This window comes from Acipenser ruthenus, chromosome 10, assembly GCF_902713425.1.
Source record: "Acipenser ruthenus chromosome 10, fAciRut3.2 maternal haplotype, whole genome shotgun sequence".
NCBI lineage: Eukaryota > Metazoa > Chordata > Actinopteri > Acipenseriformes > Acipenseridae > Acipenser > Acipenser ruthenus.
This window is the reverse complement of record NC_081198.1, coordinates 17,212,294-17,225,362: the sequence shown is the minus strand read 5'-3', so window position 1 is coordinate 17,225,362 and position 13,069 is coordinate 17,212,294. Positions and strand designations below refer to the sequence as shown.

At 38.1% G+C, this 13,069-nt stretch overlaps 1 protein-coding gene across 1 annotated transcript; it reads left to right on the top strand.

The window, feature by feature from the left end:
• Positions 1–761: 761 nt before the first annotated feature.
• On the top strand, positions 762–10,741 carry uox (urate oxidase). Its single transcript, XM_034019156.3, has 8 exons — positions 762–895; positions 2,262–2,474; positions 2,856–2,972; positions 4,624–4,702; positions 7,466–7,652; positions 8,367–8,490; positions 9,586–9,669; positions 10,560–10,741. The coding sequence occupies exons 1-8, from the start codon at positions 860–862 to the stop codon at positions 10,632–10,634; spliced, it is 915 nt and encodes a 304-aa protein (XP_033875047.1). The 5' UTR covers positions 762–859; the 3' UTR covers positions 10,635–10,741.
• Positions 10,742–13,069: the final 2,328 nt, after the last annotated feature.

Here is a 13,069-nt window from a genome sequence, read left to right as displayed (position 1 = left end):
ATCAGAAAACACTATTTGCGTGTCAAGAAGTTAGCATAAAATACAGAAAAAAAACAAAAAACAAAAGTTAATTAAATTACAAGAAACAAGTTAGGAGCACCGGCCAAAACAAAAACAGGTCTCAGCTACATAGATGTCCATTTTTTGGTTTGAACTCCTTTAAAGGTATCAAGACAGTAAGTTTCAGATCTTTTATGAAATTTATTCCAAAACCATGGAGCTAGAAAACAGAATGCCTTTTTCAAAATTCTGTGCAAAGTTTAAGAACTGAAAAACTTAGAACAGCCTGAGATCTAAGATTATAAGTACTGCTAGAGGTAATTAGCAATTTATTAAGATAATTTGAGGTTTTGCTAAGGATAGCTTTATAAACAATTATGTACCAGTGCTTCAGTCTTTGCAAAGATAAAGAAGTCAGACCAGCAAATCTATATAAATCACAATGCTGAACAGAATAACCCAGGTTGGTTATAAACTTCAATGCAGAATGGTACAAAGGATCCAGTTTTCTTAAAACCGTGGTAGTAGATACAGGTTACCTGTAATATTTGTTTTCTAGAGGCTGTGAACGTGTGTGAAATGTCTTTGTGTGTGTGAAGTGCCTTTTTTAATTTAACCAGATGTGAGTTTGAAATCGCTCAAAATACCTGAGTATTTTCCAGGGCAAATTCCTAGATTGTCTTAGTCTCATATTACAGTAATGGGACAATGCTATTGGCTTTTTCTATCTGTTCAAATAATTGCAGACTCCACAGTACAAACGTCACCCTTTAAAAGATGCCTAAAGACAAATGATAAAGAGCCAGAGCAGTTCCAACCTGTTTGAACTCCAGAGTCTGCTTTGAGTGAGCAATGCAACATGGCCCACGACTCCTCCACCACGGGATATAACAAGGTATGGAAAATAGTATTGCTGTTAGGCAGGGGGTGCATTGTCAAAGGAAGGTTATTGTTTCATTTTCTATGTTAATACAACAGAAAATGGACCTGTGATATAGAGTCTATTGAAGCTTAGAGACTTTGAAAATTCTTTGACAAACAATCTCTTTGTTTCTTTTAGTATTTTTTTTTTTTAATGGTTAAAATATCTATTCCATTTTTTATATTTAGTTTACCAGTGTTTGTTGTTTCTGAATTTCAAAGAAGTGTAGCCAAATTTGAAAGCACGTTGTCGGGTTTGGGCAGAAAAAAAAATCTGAAAACTGTGGGCCTTATCAGACGTTACTCACAATTTCTTTGCCATTATTAGTTAGCTTTTTAGTTTTCGTGACTCACCTTTTTTTAAGTTATATACTTTTTAGAAATATATTTTTTCTACTCTTTCTACTCCTGGTGATTTGTAAGGATTTTTGTTTTTTAACTGGCCTTGATTATTTAGTTTGTATTGGCCTTTAAGGCGACTTACAGAGACTAGGGTGTGTGAACTATGCATAAAGGCGTCTGCTAAATAAACAAATAATAATAATAAAAACTAGGGTGTGTGAACTATGGTAAAGGCGTCTGCTATATAAACAAATAATAATAATAAGCAAATGACTTTACTACAAGTTAACTGCTCTTAGACAAACTGGCTCTTACATGTAATTAAGTTAACTGCTCTTAGACAAACTGGCTCTTACATGTAATTAAGTTAACTGCTCTTAGACAAACTGGCTCTTACATGTAATTAAGTTAACTGCTCTTAGACAAACTGGCTCTTACATGTAATTAAGTTAACTGCTCTTAGACAAACTGGCTCTTCCATGTAATTATTTACTGTATTCTCTATTTTGATCTTATTTGAATTTGATCTTTTTGCTACTGAGTTTATTGTACTTTACAGTTGCTCTTATCTGTAGTGTGATATTCTGTAACGTGATATTTTGTAATGTGGCACTTTGTACTGTGACATCTGCTGAGAAATAATAATAATAATAATAATAATAATAATAATAATAATAATAATAATAATAATAATAATAATAATAATAAAGGAGGGTTTGCTTTTATGAGATACAGAATAAATGAGGAGATTCAAACTTAGACCATTATTTTGTTCATTTTTGTAAAAGGGAAAATAAAACTTAATGTTACAAAACTAGGAAATAGATAGTCAGAAGTTGAATTCAAGAACTCAAGTGTGTGTTTAAGTTGTTTGTTACTCTGCTTATCTGTGTCTTTTGAACCACAGCAAGCTGTTAATTAACACATCCATGGATAATTGTGCAGCATGTTTTCATTCATAATTTTTTTAATATTATTTACTTATTTGTTTTCTGCAGCATGTGGAGTTCGTCCGTACAAGATATGGAAAGAACGCAGTGAAGCTTCTGCATATAAGACGTGAGGGGAAACACCATTACATTAAAGAAATCCAGGTGGATGTTGAACTGTCTTTGAAAACACGGAAAGACTACCTTGACGGGGATAACTCTGACATCATTCCTACTGACACCATCAAAAACTCTGTCCACGCCTTAGCAAAACTGAGAGGGGTATGTGTTATTGTATAAATAGTGATCATAACTGGAATGTAAGCTACGGTCAGCTGAAAATGATTGCAAGCTTCCATTAATTAGCCTCTTCAAAATCATAATTGTGTTCTGGGTTTGCAGGCAGCACCAAGTAAATAGGTGGCCCTTTGGTCCCATTACACTTGCACTTCTCAATTCATGTATTCTGTAATTCTGCTGTGATAGTATGTTTAAGTTGTATCAACTCCCAGTGGACAAAAAAATACACTATTACTTCACTCTACCTACCTAACTATACCAAGTGATTTAGAACCTGCTGCTTCTATTGCATTCCAAGCCCTTCCCATAACTACTATTTTCACTGAGCTACTTAGCAAATACATATCTTTTTTTTTTTGGCAGATCCGTACTTTGGAAGAATTCTCTGTGGACGTGTGTGATCACTTCTTGTCTTCTTTCAAACATGTTACACGTGCCAAGGTTAACATCGACGAGGCACATTGGAGGCGTTTGGAGAAGGTAAGTGCAGTAGGTATTATTCTCCTGTGTTCACAGTCTATGGGTCTGTTTCCCCATATGAGGGGATACCAGAAGAAACTAGCAGAATTAATGCTTCATACGTTGGTTTTTACAACCGGTATTATTTATTTATTTATTTATTTATTTATTTATTTATTTATTTCTTAGCAGATACCCTTATCCAGGGCGACTGCAATTGTAACAAAATATCACAGTACAAAGCATCGCATTACAAAATATCACATTACAGAATATCATAATACAGATAAGAGCAGTTGTAAAGTACAATAAAACCAAATAAGATCAAATTCAAATAACAGCAAAATATATAATGCAGTAAATAATTAAATTTAAGAGTGAGTGGAGTAGTTGGTGAGGACGGGGTGAATTCTGCGTATGTTGCTGAGGAAGAAGCGACAGGAGTGTGCCAGAGTAGAGTTATGCTGAGAGTAGGAGAGGGAGGGGTCGAGGGTGACACCGAGGTTCTTGGATTCAAGAGGAATAGAGATAGAGAGATCAGCGGTGGGGGAGGAAGAGGAGGAAGAAAAGGATGTCTTATTTGGAGAGGTTGAGTTTGAGATGATGCGAGTACATCCAGGAGGAGATGGCTGAGAGGCAGGTAGAGATACAGGAGGAAATGTCGGTCAGAGGGGGGAAAGGAGAGGAAGATCTGGGAATCACCAGCATAGAAATGATATGAGAAGCCATGGGAGATGAGGGGACCCAGGGAGTGGGTGTAGAGAGAAAATAGATGGGGTCCCAGGACTGAGCCTTGGAGGACACCTGTTGAAAGAGAGAAAAAGCGTGAGTCATGCCAGGACACCCAGTACGTGCGATCAGCGAAGTAGGAGGAGAACCAGGCAAGAGCAGTGCGGGAGGAGAGGAGAATAAAGTGGTCGACTGTGTCAAAGGCAGGTTGAGGAGAGGGAGGCAGCATGAGCAGAGAGTAGAGAGTTAATGACGGAGAGGAGAGCAGTTTTAATGGAGTGTGTCGGGTGAAAACCAGATTGGAGGGGGTTGAGCAGAAAATGCGTTGACAGGAAAGCAGAGAGCTGGCGATGTACCACTCACTCGAGGGTTTTAGAGAGTAACAGGAGAAGGGAGACAGGACAGTAGTTCTGTACGGATGAGGGATCAAGGGAGGGTTTTTTTAAGATGGGGGTTTCAGGCCTGTTTGAAGGCGGGGGGGGGGGGGGGGGGGGGTTAAGAAGAGAGGAAATAAAAGGGAGTAAAGCAGGGTCAGCAGCCTGGAAGAGATGAGAGGGGAGGGGGTCCAGAGCACGCATGGTATGTCAAAATAGGAAAATGTTACCACTGTGGTACCCTACTACTGATACCAATGCCTTTTAGTAATACTGTACTAAGTGAGAGGAGAGTCTGGGCTCAAATCCCAAGTCTGCCATCTGTTCCATGACCTTGAACATAAGCAACACCCAATTGTATGGATGGGCATTAGCAAAATCCAATCACAATACAACCACATATGAAGCAGTAGTGGTGTTGAATATTGGATTGTAATACAATTTTTTATTACAAAAATCATATATGCCAATTTCATCTCTATTTTATTCATGTAATGCCTTCAGATTTATTATTATTATTATTATTATTATTATCAGATTTATTACCCTGCTGTTTGTTTGCTCCACAGAACGCCATCGAACATGTCCACGCTTTTGTTTACTGTCCTGAAATGGTTCGCTTTTGTGAGGCTGAGCAGAACCAAAATGGTGAGTTTAAGGGGTTAAACTTCACAAGGTGGATAAAGAAACAGCAATAAAACTAGTTCTGAGGGGTCGCTGCTGAGCAATGAGCAAGTAGGATGCACGATCTGTTAGCTCCCACGTTGCTTAAATATTTTCATAAATAAAAAAAAAAAAACATTTACTGCCCCTATTGTATTATATTTTTTATTTATTCCAATATTATTGATTGGATCGGACTGTATCGTTGGAGACAGAGGTAAAGCGACTAACATGTGAGTTCACGGGTCTTCAAAATAAATACAAAGATTTAGAAGGCAGATCCCGTGGAAACATCCTCTGCATAACTGGAATTAAAGAGGGTGCGGAGGGGCCTCGACCTACAGAGTTTATAGCGCAGCTTTTGAAAGAAAAGCCACTGCTTGACAGAGCCCATAGAATGCTGCAGCCAAGGCTCAAAGATGGTGAAAGGTCTCGCCCATTCTTTCTCCGTGTTCACTATTTTCACATACGCGAGGAGATTATCCGTCAAGCCAGCAGGGGGAGCCAACTGACCTTTCAAGGACAAAAAATATTCATCTTTCCCGACTTTGCTTCTAATGTTGCTAAGAGATGCTTTTGGAGAAGTAAAGTGAGTGCTGTGAAACCACCCGGATGTAAGGTATGGCCTACTGTTCCTTGCCAGACTGGGGATCTCAGATAAAGGAATCCATCAGATTTTAAAACAGTGCTGAGGAGGCCATGGAATTTGTGAAGAGACACATCCCAGAGAGCCCTACTGAGGAGACCTGAACAACAGCAATAACACGAATACAATGGCACAGCACGACTATGTGCTGCTTTACGAAAAACAAGACACCCCCTTGACTGCAGCTCATACCACCCAGAGTAGAGTTATGCTGAGAGTAGGAGAGGGAGGGGTCGAGGGTGACACCGAGGTTCAAGAGGAATAGAGATAGAGAGATCAGTGGTGGGGGAGGAAGAGGAGGAAGAAAAGGATGTCTGATTTGGAGAGGTTGAGTTTGAGATGATGCGAGTGCATCCAGGAGGAGATGGCTGAGAGGCAGGTAGAGATACAGGAGGAAATGTCGGTCAGAGGGGGGAAAGGAGAGGAAGATCTTTCTCTTCTTAATGTTGATGTCAAGATTAGGAGGCTGTGTGGTCCAGTGGTTAAAGAAAAGGGCTTGTAACCAGAAGGTCCCCGGTTCAAATCCCAGCTCAGCCACTGACTCATTGTGTGACCCTGAGCAAGTCACTTAACCTCCTTGTGCTCCGTCTTTCGGGTGAGATGTAATTGTAAGTGACTCTGCAGCTGATGCATAGTTCACACACCCGAGTCTCTGTAAGTCGCCTTGGATAAAGGCATCGGCTAAATAAAAAAAAGATTCTTGCTAAGGTAATGGCTTGTCATCTTGAATCTGTCCTCCCTTCTATAATATCTACAGATTAGACTTGGTTAATTCAAAATAAATATTCATTTTTTAACCTTCGACGTCTGTTTAATATAATATACACTCCGTCGACCTCCTCTATCCTGAGGTTCGTGTGTCATTGAATGCCGAAAAGGCCCTTGACTGCGTTGGGTGGCTCAAATTTTATTTCCTGGGTCAAATTGTTATACTCTTCCCCTGATGCATCTGGTTGCACCAATAATACTTTTTCTAAATATTTCCCACTCCACCGTGGTACATGACAGGGTTGCCCCATCTCTCCCCTTTTATTTGCAATGGCAATTGAACCTCTTGCCATCTCTCTGCACACCAATCAGGATGTTCAGGCGATAACACAGGGAGGACAGGAACAGAAGGTTCCACTCTATGCTGATGATTTGCTCTTGTACATTTCTGATCCATCTTTCTCCCTCCTGCATGTTATTTACATTTTAGAACAATTTAAATTCTCAGGGTACAAACTTAACCTTTACAAGAGCACGCTGTTCCCTATTAACAGCTGCACTACAATGTTCCTTTTTAGCTTGCCCCTTTAATGTTGCAAAACACAATTTAAAATACTTAGGAATCTCTGTCACCCGGTCACATGCTGATCTAATTAAATCTAACTTTACCCCATTGTTGGAGCGTACCAAAGATTTTATCTGTTGGTCCCCATTGCCTCTCTCACTTATCAGTCGTATCAACTTGGTCAAAATGTTCTTCCCAAATTCTTATACCTTTTTTCAGTTTTTATCCCTAAAGCATTTTTTAATACACTAGATCAGCTTATTACATCCTTTATTTGGTAGAAGAAACCTGCACGTATTCGTAAAGCCTACCTCCAAAGGCCAAAACTAGTGGGTGTTCTCTCTGATCTTTTCTCATTGATTACCACATCTAATACCTTCAAGCTGGGGAAATCTGAAGCAAAGTCTATTCACCAGAATGGCCAATTATCATAATTTTTTATACTTTTTCTCAAGAGGCATCAGTAATCTTCGATACAGAAGCACATTTAGCAGAGTGCCTATCAACCTCTTGTCATAGTCCACTGCCTTGTCTGTTGTGACTGGTACTGAATTGCGACAGGGAGATGCAGTTTTTATATATTACCGAACAAGTCAGTCAAGGATGCAATGCCATGCAATGGATAACCTATGTATGCAGAAGCACTACATATTAAAATTGTCTTAGATTTTCTGGTCAGTAAATTGTAGTTAAATATCCCGTGAGACAGCAGTGAAATCTGGATTAACCAGCCGGTAATGGGACTAAATGTGTGTGGTTTTGAGTTTATGTAATTTAATTTACAATTCTGCTATAAGACTGAAACTCGCTGTTGTTCTTGGGTCCACAGAGCCCCCTGTGGTCCATGGTGGAATAAAAGACATGAAGATCCTGAAAACCACCCAGAGCGGGTTTGAAGGTTTTGTCAAAGACCGGTTTACCACTCTACCTGAAGTACGGAACCGCTGCTTCTGCACGGTGGTGTACGCAAAATGGCGCTACAACAAACTAAGGAACGTCTCCTTCGATGCAGTGTGGTAATCTACACTTGTACAGATGAGTTACTTAAGATTAGAAAATTGTACCACAATTCGGTGACCGTTGCCATCAAATTAGCCCAGGGGGTCACCGGCATCTTTAGAAGTACATCTTTAATGAAATATTTTTCATTGTGTACCAGGGTCATTTGTGAGCTTAAAAACAATATGTGGCCTTCTAATGTATTACTACTTGTTTTTAGAGAATAGTGTTGAATTCAATGAAGTTCTTGGCCATTTCTGTGTTTGTTTTAGAATTAAAATGGAATATTTTGGAAATAGCATTCATTTAGCAAATTTTCAGTAAGACAGGTTAATTTTTTTAAATTACATTTTGAATTTTAAAATTATCCTTTTTTAAAGGGATCCTTTTTTAATCAAATGTATGTACAAAAATGATTGACATCTGTAATGAATACGTTTTAAATCTTTTTAATCTATTTTTTACAGTGGCTTTTTAAGGATAGTGGAAGAAAGTACATAGATCACAGTATACATTATCTTAGGATATAGACCCAACCCCTTTTTCCTTAATTTTTTTCTGTGTCCTCAATTAGCCAAGGGGCATGAACATTTTCAGTCAAGTCATATTTTTATACCCCTTGTTAGTTCTTTAACATTACTTGTTTTTTTACATACAAAAACTGAAGTAAAAACACTGAATGAAGTGCTTTGTTTATTGTGCCCTTTTCAAACCTTTTTATTTTTTTTCAGCAAAACTGTAAAGGACTCTATTCTTGAAAAGTTTGCAGGCCCGTACGACCAGGGTGAATACTCCCCTTCAGTCCAGAAGACCCTCTATGACACTCAGGTCCTCGTTCTGAACAGAGTCCCAGAGGTGGGTCATGCACAAACTCACCACTCAGTTAATGTGAATGTCTGCTATGTCTAACCATGTAGCACAATTTTTAAATCTGATACCAATGAGTTACAATATTTGCTGCCTTGAACAAGTCTCACTATTAGCAAAGCCTTATTTTAAGACCGTTTTGAAAGATAAGGTATGTTACTCGGCATTATGGGGCTGGACTATTCTCAACTCAATGGCAAAACCAATCCAATCCACGTTGCTGTCAAATCAATAACAGGATAAAATGAAAAGACTTTTTGCTACCATTTTCAGGACTCAAATGAAAACATATGGATCTCTTCAATTTTCTTTATAATAGTCATGATTTTTACAAGAGATAAAATACGAAGAAAACATCACTCAAGTAACCTGAAATAATGCCCAATGCCATTCCAAACATTAATAAACACTGGGCACATTCTATTTACAGTCTGCTATCCCAGGTGTTAAGACTGCTAGATATTAGTTTATTCAAGCCCTAGGATAGCGGAATGAGTGTGTGGGCGCTGTCCCAGCTGAATACTGACCCATGACATGCGAATAGAAGTACTATATTTAAAAACAAATGCTGTAGCATCAGTGAGGTGTGAGAACATTTTATAATTTATATCATGTAAGTGCATGCTTTAAACCAAAAGGACCTTTGATTTGTTCGTTTTTTATTTGAACATTCCTAGGTAATTTATCTGTGTTTTATATAAGAAAATTGGTATAAATACCAGTATTCAAAATAAAATAAACGATAAGCCTAGATGTTTATAATGCAGTATAAGCAGGCATATTTTAATTTCTTTTTGGAATTGTAGTTAATAATGTTAACAGAATGTTTTGTAGTTTTAGGAAATATAATGTAGCTTTTCAACACATTTATATTTAAGTATTAGAGACTACATCTTGTTTTTTTTCTTTTTGAAAGATGTGTTTGGTATAAATATGTGGGCCATAAGATATATATATATAAAATGTTGATTATCCATTTCAAATTGATGCAAACCTAAAATAAACAGTGTGATAACAATCCAGGTGTTTAATGTCTTCATGTTACACAAATTCAGTCTCTGTTGTATTTTATTTTTATTTCAGATTGAAGAGATTGAGATAGTAATGCCGAACAAGCATTATTTTACTATAGACATGTCAAAAATGGGGATTGACAATAAGGATGAGGTGAGACAAGGTTCAACTATAAATCAGTAACCATGTAGAGGGGTAATACACAACATGTGTCATCTGTTAACAGATATAATATACTGCATGGAGCAGAATTATACCCCAGGGGCGCCCAAATCTACTTATTATAATGATAATTATTACCTATTCTAATTTAATCTAACATAATTAAAAATGTAATTCAAATCTGTAGTTGGACATGTATATATCATACAGACTGGACTTAAAGATGATGCATATTTTATTGAAGATGGGAACGCTCCCTGCTTTAATAAAAGCTTTTTTTAAACCCAGTAGTGAAAAATGACCTTATTACAGACTATTGCTCATGCCATGATACTGCAACTTATCTGTATTTTAAAAAGCTGTGTATTCGCTGGTTTAGATACTATTCCTGTGCATGTGATTTGAAGTGAATGTACTGAACTTACTGTACTCAAATGCTCCAATCCAACGATGAGTCAACTGAATGGGAAAGCGGGATGCTTTCATTTTAACATATCAGTATTAACCACGGACATGCCCACTGATCAGAATGAGCGACAGCAGCACTGATATATGGAGAGCAAACTTAGAGAGACCCTTTATTCTTCTTCTTGTTTGGATTCCTGATGTTTAATCTTCACATACTGGTGGCCTTGAAATTCCAAAGTTTAAAGCACTCATGTGACCCTAAATAGCGCTCTCCGAATCATGTCTAACCTCGGCCTACATCTAGGACACCAGAGTGTAACCATTAACCTGTTCCCCTGAAACACTGACTCCAATGCAAGCAAGAAATAAATACATCAGTTTGAAATACCACATAGAACTGGTATTTCTTACATTCATTTGGGGCAGATTTTGCAGGGGGAATGAACACTAAATTACAGATTTTCTCATTTCAGGTTCTCTTACCTCTGGACAACCCATCAGGTAATATTGCAGGCACCGTCAGGAGGAAGCCGCTGTCCAGACTCTGAAGGATTCAAAGACATTTTCTGAAAAGTGAAGACATTAGGGCAAAGTGCACATTTGTCTAATTTTCATCACAGCCACCAACACATTAAACTATTTTTATTGCAATACACCAGACATGTTGCAAAATGTTTTCTTTACGTATCAGTTGGCATTTTGTACAACTGAAACAGCCATTTGACTGGAGAGAACTACACACGGAGGGGAATTCAAAAAGCCTTTTACTCATTCACATCACAGACATCACTTATTATGAAAAGAAATTTCGTGAATTTTTCCTCATTTGCACATTTATTGTTGTATCACTAACAAAATCAAATTAACAAAGGTTGCAGATTGCCGTTTACTGTGCTAGTTTATTATACGCTCGATAAAGCAGCCACATGGAATCCAGGAAAAAAGGGTTATCAGTGGCTTGTCTTTGGTTCCCTGACACAGGTATTTTTTATCTTTTTCATAAGAACAGTCTCTTACACAACTTGATCAGGGCTGGACTAACCCATTACCATGCACCCAGGCCTGCTTTTGCTTCAGAACTACCTTGGGCAGACTTTTAAAATGATCAGGTGCCTGCTACCTGAACTAACAGCCTCATGTTATATCTGCTATCTGAACTATCAGACTCATGTTATATCTGCTACCTGAACTAACAGCCTCATGTTATATCTGCTACCTGAACTATCAGCCTCATGTTATATCTGCTACCTGAACTATCAGCCTCATGTTATATCTGCTACCTGAACTATCAGCCTCATGTTATATCTGCTACCTGAACTATCAGCCTCATGTTATATCTGCTACCTGAACTATCAGCCTCATGTTATATCTGCTACCTGAACTATCAGCCTCATGTTATATCTACTACCTGAACTATCAGCCTCATGTTATATCTGCTACCTGAACTATCAGCCTCATGTTATATCTGCTACCTGAACTATCAGCCTCATGTTATATCTGCTACCTGAACTATCAGCCTCATGTTATATCTGCTACCTGAACTATCAGCCTCATGTTATATCTGCTACCTGAACTATCAGCCTCATGTTATATCTGCTATCTGAACTATCAGCCTCATGTTATATCCGCTATCTGTTGGCAATACCTACTAAAGGAGGTTATCCTGCTAGTGACACTGAAAGTCTCACCTGAATCTGCAGTTAAAACCACATTTGACCTCAAACAGTTTACCAGTTTTGTAAGCACTGGGTGTCGGGCAAGTAGATTTGTGCAGTTCTGAAGGTCGTACTCCGTACTTTACGTCACACACAAAAAAATTACAGTAAAATATATCACGTCACAGTATGTAATATTAACACAATTGAGGCTAATTGTAATAAAACTTGAACTTAAATTGCATACTACACATGGGAACAAAACTCATCACCATCACAAAATACACACTTAGTATACACATTAACATTTTGATTTATTTACATACACCAGTGGGTTCTTAATTAGCCCTGCTATTGTCCCTTGTTAGTTAGTGTGACTGAGCACTTTATTATTTTGTATTATTTCTGGTTGATGATTATCAGAACAATTCAGATAAATTAAAATACTTTAAAAAACCATCAAAGGAAAACCTGAAGGTACTGCACTCCGCTTTAATACAGCTGTCAGGCATCTCAGTATTACAAAGCAACTACAAAGGCTTGGGCTCTCGCTTTAGAAGGTGTTGGCTCGAGCAATTAACATATCAACCCAAAGGAACGCTCCTGTGTTTTCCATTTGAACTGCAAACCCCCTTCTTGTCTTGAATAATAATGAGTACCTGTTTATAGTGAATGCTGGGCGGACAGACTGCAGACACCACATCCTAAAGGTAATCTGCAGAGGCAATGCAGTGCCTACATATAGTATACAGCTTTATAGCAATTTCGCTGCCATCTGTGCCGTTATATATACAGAGGAAAAGGTTCTGTAACAAAATAACTGCAAATCCCAGAATCATTACAGCCAGTTGATGTATTTTTCTTATATTGAGAGGCTTGCAATGCCTTACAACTGTCAGAAAAGCAGCCCCAATACCTGATGTGCTGATAATTCCAATAAATCCCTTTGAGCTGCCAATATAATACAAGTTTATTAGCCTGACCACTACAAGCAATGGCAGCACAGTGCAACAAATGGTACAGTGATTCTGATACCGAACACTGGTTCAGATATGGTACTGCAGTGGATTATGTGTTGGTTCATAGCATTGATATGTCAAACATGACAATGTTACCACAGTGGCACTGTTTTACCAATGGCTCATACATTGTGCTACCACTGCCCCTTCATACAGAGCCATTGCATTACCACTGAATATCATTTGGTAAGGATGCCAAAGTTGAAGAGCACAGGTGATGCTGTAATTGGTACAGCACAGTATACTGGGTTTACAAGGGGAAAAAAGGTTAAATTCACAGTACACCTTCCCAGCTTCTTTAATATGACA

Bases quoted from the DNA above. Each gene is read 5' to 3' on its own strand.
- uox (XM_034019156.3), top strand. From the start codon at position 860: ATGGCCCACGACTCCTCCACCACGGGATATAACAAG. The intron at 896-2,261 runs GTATGGAAAATA...TGTTTTCTGCAG, and splicing joins CCACCACGGGATATAACAAG to CATGTGGAGTTCGTCCGTAC. The intron at 2,973-4,623 runs GTAAGTGCAGTA...TTTGCTCCACAG, and splicing joins ATTGGAGGCGTTTGGAGAAG to AACGCCATCGAACATGTCCA.